We start from the raw sequence: 20,349 nt of genomic DNA on the forward strand, positions 1-20,349 counted from the left end.
AAAAAGATTTCTTTATAGTTTTTCTGAACTTTCTGATGTTCGCGTTCTTGTCGCACGCTTTATGTAAATGACTTATTGTTCTGCGTTATTTTATTGAAGAGGAAAAATTTGATGGGCTGTTGGTTTGTCCAGTGTCATTGGACAAGTGGCATTGTCACCCTCCAATCCACTGTCACTTTTGGAAATCTATAAATGTTAGAAATTAAAAGCTCTCTTTTTACCTTGAAAAGAGCAGCGTGCCTGCAGCGTTTTATTTCAAGAGGAGAAATCTGATGGGCTGTTGGTTTGTCCAGTGTCATTGGAGAGGTGGCACTTTTACCCTCCAATCCACTGTCACATTTGGAAATTTATAAATGTTAGAGTTAGAAATTAAAAGATCTCTTTTTAGCTTAAAAAGAGTTTTTTAAAGTTTTCCTGAGTTTTCTGATGTTTGCGTTCTTGTCGTGCGTTATATGTAAATAACTCATTGTTCTGCGTTATTTTATGGAAGAGGGGAAATTTGATGGGCTGTTGGTTTGTCCAGTGTCATTGGACAAGTGGCACTGGACAAGTGGCATTGTCACCCTCCAATCCACTTTTGGAAATCTATAAATGTTAGAAATTAAAAGATCTGTTTTTACCTTGAAAAGAGCAGTGTGCTCACAGTGTTTTATTTCAAGAGGAGAAATCTGATGGGCTGTTGGTTTGTCCAGTGCCATTGGAGAGGTGGCACTTCCACCCTCCAATCCACTGTCACATTTGGAAATTTTTAAATAATAGAGTTAGAAATTAAAAGCTCTCTTTTTACCTTTAAAAGATTTCTTTATAGTTTTTCTGAGCTTTCTGATGTTCGCGTTCTTGTCGCACGCTTTATGTAAATGACTTATTGTTCTGCGTTATTTTATGGAAGAGGGGAAATTTTATGGGCTGTTGGTTTGTCCAGTGTCATTGGAGAGGTGGCACTTTTACCCTCCAATCCACTGTCACATGTGAAAATTTATAAATGTTAGAGTTAGAAATCAAAAGCTCTCTTTTTACCTTTAAAAGAGTTTTTTAAAGTTTTCCTGAGTTTTCTGATGGTTGCGTTCTTGTCGTGCGTTATATGTAAATAACTCATTGTTCTGCGTTCTTTTATGGAAGAGGGGAAATTTGATGGGCTGTTGGTTTGTCCAGTGTCATTGGACAAGTGGCATTGTCACCCTCCAATCCACTGTCACTTTTGGAAATCTATAAATGTTAGAAATTAAAAGCTCTCTTTTTACCTTGAAAAGAGCAGCATGCCTGCAGCATTTTATTTCAAGAGGAGAAATCTGATGGGCTGTTGGTTTGTCCAGTGTCATTGGAGAGGTGGCACTTTTACCCTCCAATCCACTGTCACATTTGGAAATTTATAAATAATAAAATTGGAAATTAAAAGATCTCTTTTTACCTTGAAAAGAGCAGCATGTCCGCAGAGTTTTATTTTAATGAAATGTAAAAAACTTCTTTAAAACCACTTGTGGTTCTGTCCAGAAAGGTTGTGGCTGTCCCATCCCCAGAAGTGTCCAAGGCCAGGTTGGACAGGGATTGGAACAACCTGGGATGGTGGAAGAGGTCTGGGTGAAGGGATTTGGTGATCTTTAAGGTCCCTTCCCACCCAAACTGTTCCATGGTTGTCTGATAAAAAAAACAAAGCCCAGCCTGGCTCTGAATAAGAACAGTTTAACCCCAAATTCCAGGGAATTGACATTTTTGATCCAATACTCTTGTGAGATCTGGGACAGCATCTGAAATAAATCAGATCTGGCTGAAAGCTGCTTTCACATCCTCTGAAGGAGAGGATGAAGATCATCCTCGTGTGCACCCCACACCCGAGGAATGTGCCAAAAATTGCACGAAAAAATTACTGGAAAGAGGATTATTCCTACAAACCTCATCCTTAAATCACAACCAGCTCTTGATTTCTTGTCATTTTAACGATGTTTTTTTTTTTATTAGCAAAACCAATTCCTTGTGCTTTCCTCCTGGCAGTGCCCTGCGGGGGGAACCTGACGGAGAGGAAAGGAACCATCCTGTCCCCAGGCTTCCCTGAGCCCTACCTGAACAGCCTCAACTGCGTGTGGAAGATCACAGTGCCCGAGGGAGCCGGGATCCAGGTACAGCAGGACAGACAGCAGGACACTCAGGGGGTGCTGCTCTCACATGATGGGAAATTGCTGCTCCTCCTAGGACAGGGATGGGTTGATGTGGAATTCTCTGGAATCAGGGATTGATTTATTTATGTATAGCCAGGATTAGGCAGGGACTCATTGGTGATGTTTATTGTGATGGTGTTCACAGGGGTCCCAGGATGAGGGGAGAGACAATTTGACTCCATATTTCAGAAGGCTTGATTTATTATTTTATGATAATTATGTATATTATATTATATTATATTATATTATATTATATTATATTATATTATATTATATTATATTATATTATATTATATTATATTATATTATATTATATTATATTATTATATTATATTATATTATATTATATTATATTATATTATATTATATTATATTATATTATATTATATTCCATTCCATTCCATTCCATTCCATTCCATTATATCTATACTAAAAGAATAGAAGAAAGGATTTCATCAGAAGGCTGGCTAAGAACAGAAAAAGAAAGAATGACAACAAAGGTTTGTGTCTCGGACAGAGAGTCCGAGCCAGCTGACTGTGATTGGCCATTAATTAGAAACAACCACACGAGACCAATCCCAGATGCACCTGTTGCATTCCACAGCAGCAGATAATCAATGTTTACATTTTGTTCCTGAGGCCTTTCAGCTTCTCAGGAGGAAAAATCCTAAGGAAAGGATTTTTCAGAAAATACACGGCTGCAGTTTGTGAGCAGGCAAGGAGCTGTGCCAGGGGAAGGACAGGTTGGATTTAGGGAAAGGTTCTCCTTCCCCCAGAGGGTGTTTGGGCACTGCCAGGGTCCTCCCAGGGCATGGGCACAGCCCTGGGGATGCCAGAGCTGCAGGAGCAGTGCCAGGGAGGCACAGGGTGGGATTTGAGAACAGCAGGACTGTGGTCCCTCAGTGTGACCCTTACTCTGGCACAAAAGAAGGAGAATTTGGGTTAATTTTTAGTTTTTTATTATGATTGTCCAATGAGACTGTGGATGCTCCAGCCCTGGAAGTGCCCAAGGCCAGGTTGAGCAGGGCTTCCAACCTGTTCCACTTTGGGATAGTGGGAGATGCCCCTGGCCACAGCAAAGATTTTGGAAAAACATGAGCTTTAAAATCCATCCCAAACACTTAAAATTCATTGGGTCCCCCACCAGTCTGGAGGTCTGCAATTCCACAGGTCACCAGGATCTGCTGTCACCTGGTCATGATCCATCAGCTTCCCTGGGACTTCCAGAGGGGCAAAAAAATCCCTTGGAGAAAGATTTTGGCTTTTCAGGACCAGAAACAGCTCCAGGGAGGGGTCTCAGTGCAGCCCCCAGGGAGGGAATGACCACAGAGCTGGAGCTGGATCCAACCTGGCTCCACTTCCCTCAGTGTGACCCCTACTCTGGCACAAACGAGGGAGAATCTGGGTTAAATTTTAGTTTTTTATTATGATTGTCCAATGAGACTGTGGAAGCTCCAGCCCTGGAAGTGCCCAAGGCCAGGTTGAGCAGGGCTTCCAACCTGTTCCACTTCTGGATAGTGGGAGATGTCCATGGCCACAGCAAAGATTTTGGAACGAGATGAGCTTTAAAATCCATCCCAAACACTTAAAATTCTTTGATCTCACATTTTTGCGTTCCCCACCAGTCTTGAGGTCTGCAATTCCACAGGTCACCAGGACCTGCTGTCACCTGGTCACGACCCATCAGCTTCCCTGGGACTTCCAGGGGCGGAAAAAAATCCCTTGGAGAAAGGTTTTGGCTTTTCAGGACCCAAAACAGCTTCAGGGAGGGGTCTCAGTGCAGCCCCCAGGGAGGGAATGACCACGGAGCTGGAGCTGGAGCTGGATCCAGCCTGGCTCCACTTCCCTCAGTGTGACCCCTACTCTGGCACAAACGAGGGAGAATCTGGGTTAAATTTTAGTTTTTTATTATGATTGTCCAATGAGACTGTGGAAGCTCCAGCCCTGGAAGTGCCCAAGGCCAGGTTGAGCAGGGCTTCCAACCTGTTCCACTCTTGGATAGTGGGAGATGTCCCTGGCCACAGCAAAGATTTTGGAACAACGTGAGCTTTAAAATCCATCCCAAACACTTAAAATTCATTGATCTCACATTTTTGGGTCCCCCAGCAGTCTTGAGGTCTGCAATTCCACAGGTCACCAGGATCTGCTGTCACCTGGTCACGACCCATCAGCTTCCCTGGGAATTCCAGGGGACCGAAAAGCCCTTGGAGAAAGATTTTGGCTTTTCAGGACCCAAAACAGCTTCAGGGAGGGGTCTCAGTGCAGCCCCCAGGGAGGGAATGACCACGGAGCTGGAGCTGGAGCTGGATCCATTCTGGCTCCACTTCCCTCAGTGTGATCCTTACTCTGGCACAAAAGAGGGAGAATTTGGGTTAAATTTTAGTTTTTTATTGTGATTGTCCAATGAGACTGTGGAAGCTCCAGCCCTGGACGTGCCCAAGGCCTGGTTGAGCAGGGCTTCCAACCTGTTCCACTCTTGGATAGTGGGAGATGTCCCTGGCCACAGCAAAGATTTTGGAACAACATGAGCTTTAAAATCCATCCCAAACACTTAAAATTCTTTGGGTCCCCCACCAGTCTGGAGGTCTGCAATTCCACAGGTCACCAGGATCTGCTGTCACCTGGTCACGACCCATCAGCTTCCCTGGGACTTCCAGGGGGGCAAAAATCCCTTGGAGAAAGATTTTGGCTTTTCAGGACCCGAAACAGCTCCAGGGAGGGGTCTCAGTGCAGCCCCCAGGGAGGGAATGACCACGGAGCTGGAGCTGGATCCAACCTGGCTCCACTTCCTTTGCGCTCTCCATTATTAGATCTTAATTCCAGCATCACTTTACCCCCTTTTTGCACAACAATTAAAGGTTAAACAACTGTAAATCAGGGAAGGAGGTGAAATTGAAGCTTTCTTGGTAGCAGCACTCAGGAGCAGGATTTTTATGTAATCAGGGTAGGAGCTGGCACTTCTGCCATGAATTATTCATTCCCGGAGCAAACCTTCCTGAGTGAATTAATTTATACACGTGGCAGTAAATAGATGCAGATCCCTTGTGAATCCACATGTCAGACTAGAATTAGGACCTTAAAAATGTTTATTCCGTTAAGCTGGAGGAGGGGGGCAGAGAGGAGAATAAATAATTTAGGCGGTGTAAGAGCAAACAAAACGCTCATTCTCACTCCGCTTCCAATAATGTAAATCACCATAGGGGCGTAATGAGGCAGGAAAAAAGGGAAAAAAGGGTCAGTGATGGCTCCGTGGGGGTCACTGAGATTCCTGCTGGGTGAACTCCGCTCACTTTCTGCTAAAAAAAAATATTTGGGAGGAACTTTACAGCCGGTTTTATTACCCGGAGTAAATCAAGGAGGAAATGGCTTTCAATGGCTGGAGTGGGGGTGGGGGTTGATTTTGTTTTTATTGTTGATTATTTTATTTTATTTCGGTTTTATTATTTATTTTCAAACGGAGGGTTTTGATTTGATGTGCAGCAAGGCAGAGGTAAGTGGGGAATTGGGGTGGATGAGGAAATCAGGGAATAAGATTTGGGGAGAAAGGGAGAAGGTTCACACATGTATAGTCAAAGTCTGAGGGCAGTGAAATCTCCTCACTGCTCATTTTTCCCAATTTTCCGGCACTCTCCTTGTTTGGAGCTAAGCTGTACAACTCATTTATGCTCCTGATTTATCTTTAAGATTCCTTTTGGATTGGTTTTTTGTTTTTTTGCCTGCCAGTTTAATTTGAGATACCCAAAGTTGCAAAATCTCACCAGACTTTCCAGCTTAAATCTGAATTTTCCCCAAAACAGGTGGTTTTTACCCAGATTTTCTGCCTCACTCTCACCCCATTCACCAAACTTGGGTTTTTAATGGGACACTGAAAGCTTTGAACCATCAGCATTTAGGATTTAGGCAAAATCCCTGTTAATGGTAAACAAAGCTGAGCAATTCCTTGGAGATCCTCACTCAAGCATGAGCTGCTTTTCGGTATAAATGCAGATTTTTCACCTCTGCTTTTCAGTATAAATGCAGATTTCTCAGCTCTGCTTTTCTGTATAAATGCAGATTTCTCAGCTCTCCTGATGTTTCTCATCCAAGGATTTGTGTTGATGTTCCAGCTAATGGAGCCAAGTGACTTCCTAAGGCCTCCAAACCTTGTGGGGCATGGCAGGGAAAGGTGAAATCTGAAATTGCACTCGGGTGATCCCACTAAAAGCTGAGGAACAAGGCTGGAACTTGATTGGATTTTTAAAATCCTGTTGTTTAACGTGAGGTGGTTTTGGGGTTTATTTTATCTCCGAGTTGCTGCTGGTTGCTCTCATTTGAAAGGGCTCAAAGTCTTCAGGGATTTCTCTAAATAGGGGGGGGAAAAGCTGGGATTTTCAGCAGCTGTAAATGAGCTGGGCAGTTCCAGGAGCTCTGGAACAGCAGCAGAAAATAACATTTCTATTTGGAAGTTTGGGGGAAAATAGCTGGAAAATCCCAGTGGGAATGATCAAAGGCAGAATTCTCCAAGTTTTGCCAGTGCTGAACCCCCAGAGTGTGTAAACTCAATTAGTGACCCTTTAATTGCTGTTAATTTGAGTTATTCCTATTATTTCAATTTTTTTGTTTTGTTTTGTTTCTCTCTGCAGATCCAGGTGATCAGTTTTGTCACAGAGCAGAACTGGGATTCCCTGGAAGTGTTTGATGGAGGAGACAACACAGCCACCATGCTGGGCAGCTTCTCTGGTGCGTGGCCCTCGAGCCCATCAGTTCCTGCCTCACTTCATTCACCTCACAGAATTAAACTTTAAAAAAAGCATCAAAAGCCAGGAATGGATTTCAAGGGAATCATGTGCTCTGTTGGGTTGGGAATTTCAGCTCCATCTGTGTGTGGGAAGGGTTGAGAGGGAGCCTCAAACACAAAACCAGTGGGGTTTTGTTCCTGGAAATGGGAATTCCCTCAGCTCTGCTGGGATGTGAGGCCACCACACCTGGCAGGGTGACCTGACCTTGGTGTCCCCCAGAATGGGTGAAGGGCAAAACAAACTGCAAAACAAACTCTATTTTTCCTTGGAATTTTTGTATTTCCTTTGGAATCTTTATATTTTTCCTTGAATTGTGGCTTCTAGCAGAGCAGCGAGGAGCTTTGAGAAGCTCTCAAATTCAGCACCACTGGCAGAAAAATGGCCCAAAACCTCATTTATTTATCAAATGTGCCCAAAATGCCCTGAGCTAGGCAGGAGAAGGGTCTGGGATGGAGCTGCCTTGTCCTGCTGCTGCAGCAGCTTCCAGGGGATGAAGGAATCCCAAATTTTCCCAAATTTTCCCGAATTTTCCCAGACCTTTGCTCCACCCACGCTGTTTCCCATCCCTTGGTGCTTTTTGTCTGTCGGTGGCCAAGCTCGAGGGGCTGAAATCCAGGAAAGGATTTCAGGAAAGGCCCTGGGTATTTCTCAATTGGCCTCATTAGAAAGAACCTGATCATTTTAAAAGTTTGATAGAAAATGTAATATCAAATATTAAAATAATATTTTATATCATTGTTTTATTATCATATATATTATAATAAAATATATTGGATATAATATATAATATATTGGATATAATATATAATATATAATATATAATATATTATATATTATATAGTATATAGTATATAGTATATATTAATAATATATATTAATAATATGTGTAATATATAATATATATTATATTATATATTATTATATGATCTAATAATAATATATAATGATATGTTTATTATTATTTAAAATATGCTTTTAGAAATAATAAGAATAGTAATAAGATGGTTATAAAAATAGTAATACAATTAGAGTAATAATAATTTGGACAGTTTGGATTAGGACAATGTGAGACAATAGAAACAAAGAGTTAAGGACAGTCTGGGTACCTTTTTCTGAGCAGCATAAACTCGAAAAAGGACCCGCATTAACAGAGGATTAACCCTTAAAAACAATAACCTGTTGCATATTCATACATCTCATACATGATGCCTAAATTCCATTCAGACACAGAATTCTGTCTGGTCAGTGCCAGCTTCTTCCTCTGAATCCTGATGGTGCTTTCAAGCCTGAGCAAGGCAGGAAGAAGTTCATTTTTTCTGATAATAAAGCGATAAATTCTCTTTCTCTGAAAGATTTAGGGGTCCTGTGGCTGCAAGTCCTTTCTTTAAAAAAATATCTTACATAGCATAGTTTCTATTTTAACATTTTGTTACAACCTAAAACTATATTTAGCACACTACTTAAGAGAATTAATCCAGCATCACTTTCCAGCACAACACATATAACATTCATTTGAATATTTGTGAAAAGCCAATCATAAAATACACATTTTTCACAGGGAGGTGGAGCTCATGGGTCTGTGTGTGGCTGGAGCAGAACAGCCCAGAGAATTATGGAATATCACTGTCACATTTTCTGAAAAATCCCTTTGTCCAGGATTCTTCTCCTGGGAAGCTGAGAAGCCTCAGAGAAAAAGGAAAACAATAATTATCTCATTTGCTTCTCCTGTGTTTTGCTGCTTTGGAATGTGGTTTGGACATTGTTTGATTGGTTTCATGTGAATTGTTTTTACTTGATGACCAATCGTGGTTAGGCTGTGTCGGGGCTCTGTTAAACCTTTCTTGTTAAACCTTTCTCTGTTCTTTAGTAGAGTTTTAATATAGCATTTATTTCTATCTTTAGCACCCTACTTAAGAGAATTAATCCAGCATCACTCTCTAACACAACCCATATACTATCCATTTGAATTTTTGCCAAAAGCCAATCATCAAACAGGCATTTCTCACACTCTCCCCCGCCTTTGTGCTCCTCTTGTTTTGCCAGGAACCACAGTGCCTGCTCTGCTCAACAGCACTTCAAACCAGCTCTATCTGCATTTCTATTCCGACATCAGCGTCTCTGCCGCCGGCTTTCACCTGGAATACAAAAGTAAGAGCAGCTCCAGCCTTGATCCCGCAGCTCCTGCCCGGTGGGGAGGTGGGGGAAGGAGCTGCTGTGGCTCCCTGCTCTCAAGGAGGGAGTGATAAACAGAGGAAAGATGGAGCAGAGGGGTGGGGTGACCCTGGTGGCAGCTTTTTGTGGCACAGAGGGTTAAAAAATCCGTGGGTGCAAGGCTGGGATCTGGGTTTGGGAAGTGCTGCTTGCCTGGGACTTCCAGCTCTTGGCATTCCCTGATGGAACCAGCAGGTCTGGAGATGTCCTCATCCCAAAATCCTGGCTGGAAGAGTCCTCAGAGGTCATCTCATGTGGAAAGCAGGGTCAGAGCAGAGATAAAACTCGATTTGAACATTTTGATGGAGCTTGGGAAAACTGCAGGGATGAGGCTGCACAAAGAGCCTGGGCTGCCTCTGCTCACAGCTGAGGGGTGAACCCCATGTTATCAATGTTATCAATGTTATCAGTGTTATCAATGTTATCAATGTTATCAATCACTGTTATCAGTGTTATCAGTGTTATCAGGTGGGTTTTCTGCAGTATTTTAGTGGGTGTTGGGGATGTTCCCCTCCCTCACTGCTGGATGTGCTCCTGTCCCCACACTCCAGCACCCTGAGCTGCCCTGGGCACATTCCTGGACCCAGGAATTCCTGTGCTGTGTGCTCAGAGCCCTGCACAGGAGCATTCCCAAGGTGGTTGATCCATTCTCCGTGTCCAGGGGCACCTTGGCACAACCCCTGGAAGCTCTGAGGTGGTGTGGGCACCCCTCCTTTGCAAAAACACCTTAAAAACGTCTTTAAGGTCCCCTCCAACCCAAATTCTGTGGTGGTGTGGAGCGCTTGAGTGGGTTCCTGGTTAGGGATGATGCCAACACCCCTGGAATGGCAGCACTTTGCTCCCAGCAAGGCTCATGCCAGGTTTTTTTGGGAATACAGACCCCAGCACGCGGCTAAATGTGATCCTAGCCAGAGAATGTGTTTTCAGAAAGAAATCCCCAGTGGTGAGAGAACAGACCTGACTGAAGCAGGGGAAAGAATCCTTTGGGAAATCACTGTCAGGTTTGGATGGGGATGACAAAAACTCATTTTCCCCTGGGTCTGTGTTTGATTCCTGATGTCTGATCAGGAGAGGTGCAGCAGCCCAGCTGCAGGGGAGGGTGAGAGTGCCTGGGATCTGTTATTGCCAGTTTTGGATAACTCTGGCAGAAAATCCTGGAATATCCTGAGCTGGAAGGATCCACCAGCATCATCCAGTCCAACCCTGGCCCTGCACAGGCACCCCAACAATCCCACCCTGTCCAAAACTTCCTGGGGCTTTTGGGATTGTTCCCATTCCCTGGGGAGCCTGGGGGGAAGAACCTTGCCCTAAATCCAACCTAAACATTTTGGGGTTATCCTGCAGAGCCAGGAGTGGGGTGGACGATCCAGGAAGTCCAAAACTTCCTGGAGCTTTTGGGAATGTTCCCATTCCCTGGGGAGCCTGGGGAGAAGGACATTTCCCCAAATCCATCCTAAACACTTTGGGGTTGGTTATCCTGCAGAGCCAGGAGTGGGGTGGATGATCCTTGCAGGTCCCAGCTCAGGATATTCCATGATTTTTCCCAGCTCTGCTGCTGGTGAGAGTGAGCCGGGGATGGTTTGGAGGGAGTTGGGTGATTTAGGACCCTTCCCACCCCAACCAGTGTGAGATTCCCTGCAGTGCCACAGCTGGGGCTGCTTTAGAGCCCAGCAGCACTAAAACCTTCCAGGATTTGCTGCCTTTACTCACTGAAACCCTGTCCATTATTGAATCCAGCAGGATTACAGCCACCACAGGATTGGGAGAGGAAAAAATGTGCCCAGCCTGTGCTCTGGGAGCTGCAGGAATCCTCTGGCTGTGACTCTGTTTCTTCTCCAGCTCTATTCCAATCGATAAATCCTTTGAGCACCCTCCTGCAAAAATCATGGCCAGGTTTTTCATGAGCCTGGGGATTATCAGCCCTGTCTGTTTCCTTGGCTGAGGAAATTAATAGGTGTTGATTTTCAGGGCAGCTGGAAATAATGTGATTTCTGCTCTGTTTGTACAATTGGAATCTCCCAGCTCTGAGTCCTGGGTTGGTTTTTTTTTTCTGTGTTTTTTCTGGGAGGAAGTTGGGAGAGATGAGCTCAAACAGGGGAGGAAAACTCAGGTTTCTCCCTCACTGTGGCGCTCAGGCTGAGCTCTTACCTCTGCATGCTCCAAAGCCAGGAACAATTTGGGACTGAGTGAAAGGCACTGATGTGAAGGAGAAGTTATTTAAAGCCATTTTCCCTGCTGCCTCTCTGAAGGTCAAACAGCACATCCAGGAGCAGGGAGGGAAGCGTGACTGGGCTTTGGGAGGAGACTCAGCCTCTCCTTGCTCCTTTTCTCTTTTATTTTCCCCCTGCCTGGGGCTCTGTGGGGAGCAGGAGCCCTTGCAGGGATGCAGGAGGTTATAATGGATTCATTTTATCTGCCTGGGATGTGCAGAGGGGAGATGGGGGAAGGAGAGGGGAGAGGAATGGAGAGGAGAGGTTTGGAAAGGAGAGGAGAAAATGTGGTTAGGAGAGAGGGAGATGTAGGAAATGGGAAGGGAAAGGGAAAGGGAAAGGGAAGGGGAGGAGAGAGGAAAGGAAAGGAAAGGAAAGGAAAGGAAAGGAAAGGAAAGGAAAGGAAAGGAAAGGAAAGGAAAGGAAAGGAAAGGAAAGGAAAGGAAAGGAAAGGAAAGGAAAGGAAAGGAAAGGAAAGGAAAGGAAAGGAAAGGAAAGGAAAGGAAAGGAAAGGAAAGGAAAAAGGAAAGGAAAAAGGAAAGGAAAAAGGAAAGGAAAAAGGAAAGGAAAAAGGAAAGGAAAAAGGAAAGGAAAAAGGAAAGGAAAAAGGAAAGGAAAAAGGAAAGGAAAAAAGGAAAGGAAAAAGGAAAGGAAAAAGGAAAGGAAAAAGGAAAGGAAAAAGGAAAGGAAAGGAGAAAGGGGAAAGGAAATGAGAGCCCATCACCTCACATGAGATGTCCCGGGTTGTTAGTTGGGTTTGCTGCAGCAGGACATTCCCAGCTGGAAATGTGGGGATGGAAATGGGCTGTCCCTGGAGAATCCATAATAAACAGAATTTCCCCACCCAGTCTGTGGTGGCGGATGGCAAACAGGAGCAGGATAGAACACAAAGCTGTTCTGATCCCTGCAGCCCCCAGCCCAGCCCCATCCCCACTCCCTGAGCTCCCACCTCCCTTCTCCCCACAGCCGTGGGTCTCTCCAGCTGCCCCGAGCCCGCAGTTCCCGGCAATGGGCTGAAGATCGGCGAGCGCTACCTGGTGAACGACGTGGTGTCCTTCCAGTGCGAGCCGGGCTACGCCCTGCAGGTACAGCCCAGCCCCAGCTTCTCCAGGCCCTGCACTGCCTCACAGTGGCACTCTGAACTCCTTTTAAAGTGTTTTAGCGAGTTCTCCTCACAGCTCAGTCCCACAAACAATCCTTTTTGTCCCCTCAGTCCCACAGAACAACCCTTTTCCTCTCCTCAAGCGCACAGAACAATGAATTTCCAGCCCCAGAACCAAGGACACCGCTGCAGCCTCAGCCCCCAAAAGTGCAAACAGCAGGGAATGGAGGGGAGCAAACTGGGAGGGTGGGACTGCACAACCTGGAGCTGGAATTGGGCAGTTAACCCCATATGGAAGTCGACCAAAATTTATAAAAGTGTGAAAATTTGTGACTCAGGGTCCATCTTGGATCCTTCCTGGGTCCATCTCCAGCTTTGTGCTGCCCAAGGTGGATCCTGTCCTTCCTTGGCCCTTCCAAGGTTGAAACCAGCTCTTGGAGACACATCTTCATCCACAAAGTTTAGTCCCTGTCTGAGGGAGAGGATTCAAAGGTGATTGAATTACCTCACTATTTATGATTATTTTTGTCAATTATGCTATTTTGCTAAATTTGTACAACTGTATTCATCCCCCTTAGAGGACTGGGCATTTTATGCACATTTTTCCATATCTTCCTCCAATAATGCCCAGCCTTTAGATGACCTCCTACACTAATATTATCTCCAGAGATAATCCCCAAGTGTGAAAGATAATCTCCAAATCCAGTTGTTTTATTCCTACATTCTTTAGGGCATCCCTTTTTCTGGTACCCCACGTGCAACAGGCATCTCCCTCTGGATCAGATCCATCTTGCAGGGAATTTTTTCCTTCCAGGACAGGGAGAGGCTCTCCCTTTGTTTTCCATCCACCTCCCAAGCCTCTGTTTTGTTTTCCATCCCTGCAGGGCCACTCTCACATCTCCTGCATGCCGGGCACGGTGCGCCGCTGGAATTACCCTCCACCCCTCTGCATTGGTGAGGAATCAACTTCTTCCTACCTGGCTGATATTTATAACACTTCCCTAAAATAAAAACCTAAAAAAACAAGGCTAAGGAGCTGATTTAGAGAAATTCAGGTTGGTTCTGCAAGTGTGGGGAAAACATTGGGTTGCCAGGGAAATTGTGCCCGAGAAGTCCCCGTGGGCTGCCTGGAGTGCTTTGTTTTGGATGTTACAGATGTGGCTCTAGCACAAAATGTGAAACACAGAATTATCCCCCATTCAGAAGGGAAAACCTCCAATTTCCTCGTGCTGGATGCAGGCTGGTTTTATGGCTTGAGGAATTTTTTTTTTTTTTTCCATCTGAAGCGTGGTTTGTTTTTGTGGAATGTGTTTGATACCACCAAAGCTGCTCCTTTCACTGGGGCCTGGTCTCTCACAGGATCCCAGCTTGCTGTGGCCACTCTGCTGTCCACAGGTCACTTGTTCCAGGTCACAGCTTACCCACAGATCTATTCAGATGTTCAGGCCTGGAAAAAACTGGACATTCCATTTTCCCTGAGGAAGAGGCCTGGAGGTGAAGGGAACTTGCAGGAGGTTTTTAAAAATTATTTTCAGTCATTTGCTTTTAGCAAATGTAGATGTTTAATATTCATATTGCACATTTTGCAGCTCTGAGAGAGACATTTATGCATTTAATAGCTTTAGTTAACAGTTATTTTGGGCTCCTGCTGTTCCAGCTTACATCATTTGGCTTTAAAGTAATTATAAGAGCCAACAGTTCTTTTATCTGATGATCTGCAGGCCAGGAATAAATGGAGAGATATTTCCAGGAGAATGACTGAGCTAAAGGGCCCATCCCCTTGGGAGCTGCTCTGAATGGAAGCAGAAGTCCTTGGGCTCAGCTGGGAGATCCCAGCATGGAGGAGGATCCCAAAAGCTGCCAAACCACAAGTTTGGTTCTTTGAATCAGCACCAGCCTCCCAACCCAGCAGGATTTTGGCTGTGCCTGTATTTTCCCCTCCTTGGGAAAGGCCAGGCAGCTGCAGAGAGGCAGAAAAACATCTGGAGCCACCCCTGGAGGAGTGAGTGTCACCTTTGTGGGTGTGACAGTGCTGGGGCTCTGCCCTGTGCCCACCAGAGCCCCTGCTCCAAGCACAGTTTGATTTTCTCCTGGCCCACTTCCTCCGGCTGCTGGGCACCTAAATAATTCAGCAGCAGTTCTATTAAAGAGCCATTAGGAGGGAAAAGAAAGAGAAATCTTCTGGGAGAAACCTCGTTAGGAGCAGGTCTGGGCTAATGAGATATTGGACAAAGAGCCTGTGCCTGGCTGTCACAGCGAGTTAGAGAACACCTGGCTGGATTCAGATGGGTGCTGCTGCTGGGACCACGTGGAGGTCATCCAGATAAGCGTGAGGATGTGCTGTCAGTGCTTCAATTTCATGTGATGCCTTTTGTAAACATATTTTTGTGCTGTCGTGGCTGGCAGCGGGCTGCAGGCAGCGAGCAAACACTCCGTGCTGGATTTATCAGTGACAGACTGCCCAGAGATTGGCAGGGGAAAGGAGAGGCTGTAACTGGGGTCAGAATAACATCACTCAGCTTCTTCACAGTCATCCTTTGAGCTGGTGAAGGTGTCAGGCAAGTGCTGGTGCCTGGTTTGATGCAATGTCTGTGGGCAGAGCAGGCGTCCATCCCCTCTGTCACTGCTCACATCTGGCTTTCCCTCTGTGGTGGATCCCTGGGCTGAGTCTTCATCTCCCAAGGGCAGGAGAAAGGCACATCCATTCCTGATGTGGCCCTGGAAATTTGGTGCTGGTTCCTCTTTCTCTGCTGAGTCTTTAATTCCTTCATTTCCCGTGGCCCTCAGCCACACAAACCCCTCAGGGATCCTGTGACTGGATCCTGACCATGAACCCTGTTGTTCTTCCAGCCCAGTGTGGAGGAACAGCAGAAGAGATGGAAGGAGTGCTCCTGAGCCCAGGATTCCCGGGAAATTACCCCAGCAACCTGGACTGCACGTGGAGGATCCTGCTGCCAGTGGGGTTTGGTGAGAGAGATGGGTTTGGGTTGGTGCCATCACAGAAGAGGGGCTGAAAAATCAGAGAATGCCTGATTGGTTTGGGTTGGGAAGAACCTCAAGATCATCTCATTCCACTCCCTTCCAGGGAAATTATCCCAAAGTGCTCCAAGTCCCATCCAGCCTGGTCTGGGACATTCTCAGAGATCCAGGGGCAGCCACAGCTTCTCTGTGCCAGGGCCTGCCCACCCTCTCGGGGAGGAATCCCCTGCTAAGCTCCACTCCAAAGCTCCTTGAGTCAGTTTGAAGGCACTCTGAGTCCCCAGGGCAGTTAAAGTCCTGCTGAGTGCTCAGGGTGTCCTGAGGTGTGGACAGTGCTGGGGCTGGAGCTGGGGTTGGTGTTGGGATTGGAACAAGGGTTAGAGCTGAGGTTGGAGCTGGGTTTCAAGCTGGTGTTGGTATTGGGATTGGAACTGGGGTTGGTGTTGGGATTGAAACGAGAGTTAGAGCTTGGGTTGGTGCTGATGTTGAGGTTGGAGCTGAGTTTAAAGCTGGGGTTGGGGTTGGAGCTGATGTTGGGATTGGGATTGGAGCCGGGGTTGGGATTGGAGCTGGGATTGAAACCAGGGTACGAGCTGGGGTTGGTGCTAATGTTGGGGTTGGAGCTGGGTTTAAAGCTGGGATTGGGACTGGGATTGGTGCTGATGTTGGGTTTGGTGTTGATGTTGGAGCTGGGGCTGGAGCTGGGTTTAAAACTGGGGCTGGGGCCAGCACTGGTGCCAGTGTTGGGGTTGGTGCTGCTGTTGGTGCTGATATTGGAGCTGGGGTTGGTTCTGATGTTGGGGTTGGTGCTGATGTTTGAGCTGGGATTGGTATTGAGATTGGAGCTGGGTTTGGTTCTGATGTTGGGGTTGGTTCTGCTATTGGAGGTGAGGTTGATGCTGATGTTGGGGTTGGTTCTGCTATTGGAGCTGAGGTTGATGCTGATATTGGGGTTGGTGCTGGCCTTGTAGCTGGGGTTAGTCTGATGTCGGAGCTGGGTTTGGTATTGGGATTGGAGCTGGAGCTGGTGCTGATGTTGGTGCTGCCGTTGGAACTGGGTTTATTGCGGATGTTGGTGCTGAGATTGGAGCTGGGTTTATTGCGGATGTTGGTGCTGAGATTGGAGCTGGTTCTGGTGCAAAATCTCAGCTGCAGTTTTAGAGCCCAACTCCTCCTCTCCCCTCTGCAGGTGCCCACATTCAGTTCCTGAACTTCTCCACGGAGCCCAACCACGACTTTGTGGAGATCCGGAACGGGCCCTACGACACCAGCAGCGTCATCGGGCGCTTCAGCGGCGCCGAGCTGCCCGGCTCGCTGCTCTCCACCTCCCACGAGACCACCGTGTACTTCCACAGCGACCACTCCCAGAACAAACCCGGCTTCAAGCTGGAGTACCAGGGTGAGCAGGGACACCACTGCCCTGCCCCGGGGGTGGCGATTCTTGAGTTGACTCCGTGGCTGTTGAGTTAATTCAGTGGTTATTGAGTTAATTCTGTGATTGTTAATTCCATGGTTGCTGAGTTAATTCAGTAGTTGTTGAGTTAATTCTGTGGTTGTTGAGTTAGCTCCATGGTTGTTGAGTTAATTCCGTTAATTCTGTTAATTCCATTGTTGTTAACGTCATGGTTGTTGAGTTGAATTAATTCTGTGGTTGTTGAGTTGAGTTAATTCTGTGATTGTTGAGTTAATTCTGTAGTTGTTGAGTTAACTCGATGGTTGTTAACTCCTTGGTTGTTGGGTTAATTCCATGGTTATGGGGTTAATTTCGTCATTGTTGATTTAATTCCGTGGTTGTTGAGTTAATTCAGTGGTTATTGAGTTAACTCCATGGTTGTTGAGGTAATTCCATGATTGTTGAGGTAATTCCGTTAATTCCGTGGTTGTTGAGTAAATTCCGTGGTTGTTGAGTAAATTCTGTGGTTGTTGAGTTAATTCCATGGTTGTTGAGTTGACTCCATGGTTGCTGAGTTAATTCTGTGGTTGTTAAGTCAATTCTGTGGTTGTTGAGTCAATTCTGTCGTTGTTGAGTTAACTCTGTGATCATTGAGTTAACTCCGTGGTTGTTGAGTCAATTCTGTAATTGTTGGGTTAATTCCATGGTTGTTGAGTCAATTCTGTAATTGTTGGGTTAATTCCATGGTTGTTGAGTCAATTCTGTAATTGTTGAGTTAATTCCGTGGTTATTGAGTTAACTCCATGCTTGTTGAGTTAACTGCATGGTTGCTGAGTTAATTCTGTGGTTATTGAGTTTATTCAGTGGCTTTTGAGTTAACTCCATGGTTGTTAATTCTGTGGTTGTTGAGTTAACTGCCTGGTTGCTGAGGTAATTCTGTGGTTATTGAGTTTATTCAGTGGCTGTTGAGTTAACTCCATGGTTGTTGACTCCAAACCTCCCCGGGCACTCCCTTCCAACCCTTTCCACAGCAAAATTCCTCCTGAACTCCATCCTGCCCCTCCCCTGGCACAGCTTGAGGCCGTTTCTCCTTGCCCTGTCCCTTTTTCCCTGAGAAATAAAACACAAACACAAATTCCCACTGTGTTTCCCCAGCCTACGAGCTGCAGGAATGCCCCGACCCGGAGCCCTTTGCCAACGGCGTGGTGAGAGGAGCCGGCTACAACGTGGGCCAGTCCATCTCCTTCGAGTGCCTGCCTGGCTACCAGCTCATCGGGCACCCCGTGCTCACCTGCCAGCACGGCACCAACAGGAACTGGGACCACCCCCTGCCCAGGTGTGAAGGTACGGCCTGGGCTCACCTGGGCACCTCGGGATGCTCTGGGAGCAAAGGTGTGGCTGGGAATGAGCTCTTGGAGGGATCCATGAGGTGTTCTGGTGAATATTTGGGGTGTTTCAGCGGCTTCTGAGAGGGGTTTGAGTCTTGAGCACCAACAGGAACTGGGATCACTCCCTGCCCAGGTGTGAAGGCACGGCCTGGGCTCACCTGGGCACCTCAGCTCCTTGGGATGGGCTGGGATTGCTCTGGGAGAGAATGAGCTCTTGGAGGGATCCATGAGGTGTTCTGGTGAATATTTGGGGTGTTTCAGCAGCTTCTGAGAGGGGTTTGAGTCTTGAGCACCAACAGGAGCTGGGACCACCCCCTGCCCAGGTGTGAAGGTACGGCCTGGGCTCACCTGGGCACCTCGGGATGCTCTGGGAGCAAAGGTGTGGCTGGGAATGAGCTCTTGGAGGGAATTGTGGGCTCCATGAGGTGTTTTGGTGAATATTTGGGATGTTTCAAGGGGTTTGAGTCCTGTGGTGTGGGTAAGGAGAATTTGTGTCTCTCGCCTTCCTGCTGGAGCTGTTATTGCTGTGTGGCACAGCCCAGGGGCCTTGGAGTGATAATTCCTTGCTGCTTTATTCCCTCAACAACAGCCAGCTTCCATTGGTTTAGCTCTGATAAAGAAAAATAATCACTGATAAAAGAATCTTGCAGCTCTGAGGGCTCTGTGTGTGTGTCCCTGTCTGTCTCCTTCATGGACATCTCCAAAATGATCCAGGTGGGAGATCCTCAGGAATCTTCCAAGGTGTTTTTTTTCTGAAAATCTGCTCAGAGGACTCTGCTGGCTGAGGATTCACAATCCAGGCATCCAAACTCATCCAAATTCTTATTTCCCACCCCCTCATGGCTGTTTCAGCCTTTCACCCCTCGGGCTGCTGGCCGGAATTCTGTGGGATTTACTTCCAGAAGGGTTTCAGGTGAACCTTTGAGAAGCTCAGAGCTGCTTTATTGAAGATTTCCCAGCCCATTTCCCAGGAGCACTGACCTTTATGCCAGCTCTGGCTCTGCAGGAGCTGTGCAAGGAGGGAGAGAGGTGATATTTGCCCTCTTGTAAGTCCTTGAACCCCAGAGAACACAAAGAGCTGAATCCTCAGCTGCTCTTTCAGTGCTTGCAGCAGAGAGGAATTATTTCAGGCAAGTTAGGGCGAAATCTGGATTTTTCTGTATGCAGAATTGTTGTCTTTGTACCACAAAAAAAAAAAAAAAAAAAAAAAGGAATAAAAATGGGATATAAGGATGTTTAAGGGGATGTTTCCTCACTGGGTTTGTGTTTCTCTCTGCTCCCTTGCAGTGCCTTGTGGGGGCAATGTCACAGCCCAGAATGGGACAGTTTACTCTCCTGGCTTCCCCAACCAGTACCCAAACTCCCAGGATTGCACCTGGCTGCTGACAGTGCCCGTGGGTTATGGGATCCACCTGAACTTCACCCTGCTGCAGACAGAGCCCTACAACGACTTCATCACCGTCTGGTGGGTGCAGGGGGTCACCCCAAGGACTCATTTTGGGAAATAATCCTGCCTTTGAAACAGCAGCAGCTGGGAATGGGACTCCTGGGATCCCCTTTGCAGGCTGGGGACTTCCTGGTGTTTTGGAAAAGAGAAATTAAAAAAAAAATTTGAGCTTTCTTTCAATATGAATAAATAAAAATATTATTTATAATGGATAATCTCCATTATTTATTTAGAATGGAGATTATGAACTTCAGGTAGCCACTCTGATTAAAGGGTTTGTGACCAAAGTTTGAGCTTTTAGCACTCAAAAGTCTGACCTTCAGAATATCCCCTGGTATTATTTATTAAGAATGGAGATTATCAACTTCAGGCAACCAGGGGAGCTCTGATGAAAGAGTTTGTGACCAAATTTTGAGCTTTCAGCACTCAAAAGTCTGACCTTCAGAATATCCCCTGGTATTATTTATTAAGAATGGAGATTATCAACTTCAGGCAACCAGGGGAGCTCTGATGAAAGAGTTTGTGACTAAATTTTGAGCTTTCAGCACTCAAAAGTCTGACCTTCAGAATATCCCCTGGCATTCTGGAGGGGATATTCAGAATCCGTGTTTGGCTGGGCAAACAGGGAGTGAAATTCCTTCGGGAAATAATTCCTAATTCCTCAGTTTCTGAGGTTAAAAGTGAAATT

At 46.2% G+C, this 20,349-nt stretch overlaps 1 protein-coding gene across 2 annotated transcripts in view; it reads left to right on the top strand.

Moving 5' to 3' along the window:
- CSMD2 (CUB and Sushi multiple domains 2) overlaps positions 1-20,349 on the top strand; it is a 326,447-nt gene that overhangs the window by 261,378 nt on the left and 44,720 nt on the right. For both annotated transcript variants that reach the window (XM_074555673.1, XM_074555674.1), the window contains 9 exons: positions 1,990-2,114; positions 6,776-6,872; positions 8,975-9,079; positions 12,319-12,437; positions 13,339-13,408; positions 15,305-15,421; positions 16,623-16,832; positions 17,982-18,170; positions 19,502-19,679. In XM_074555673.1, coding sequence (XP_074411774.1) covers positions 1,990-2,114; positions 6,776-6,872; positions 8,975-9,079; positions 12,319-12,437; positions 13,339-13,408; positions 15,305-15,421; positions 16,623-16,832; positions 17,982-18,170; positions 19,502-19,679 — 1,210 coding nt within the window. The remainder of the gene's footprint in view (positions 1-1,989; positions 2,115-6,775; positions 6,873-8,974; positions 9,080-12,318; positions 12,438-13,338; positions 13,409-15,304; positions 15,422-16,622; positions 16,833-17,981; positions 18,171-19,501; positions 19,680-20,349) is intronic.

The sequence above is a fragment of the Zonotrichia albicollis genome, chromosome 20, assembly GCF_047830755.1.
Source record: "Zonotrichia albicollis isolate bZonAlb1 chromosome 20, bZonAlb1.hap1, whole genome shotgun sequence".
Lineage (NCBI taxonomy): Eukaryota > Metazoa > Chordata > Aves > Passeriformes > Passerellidae > Zonotrichia > Zonotrichia albicollis.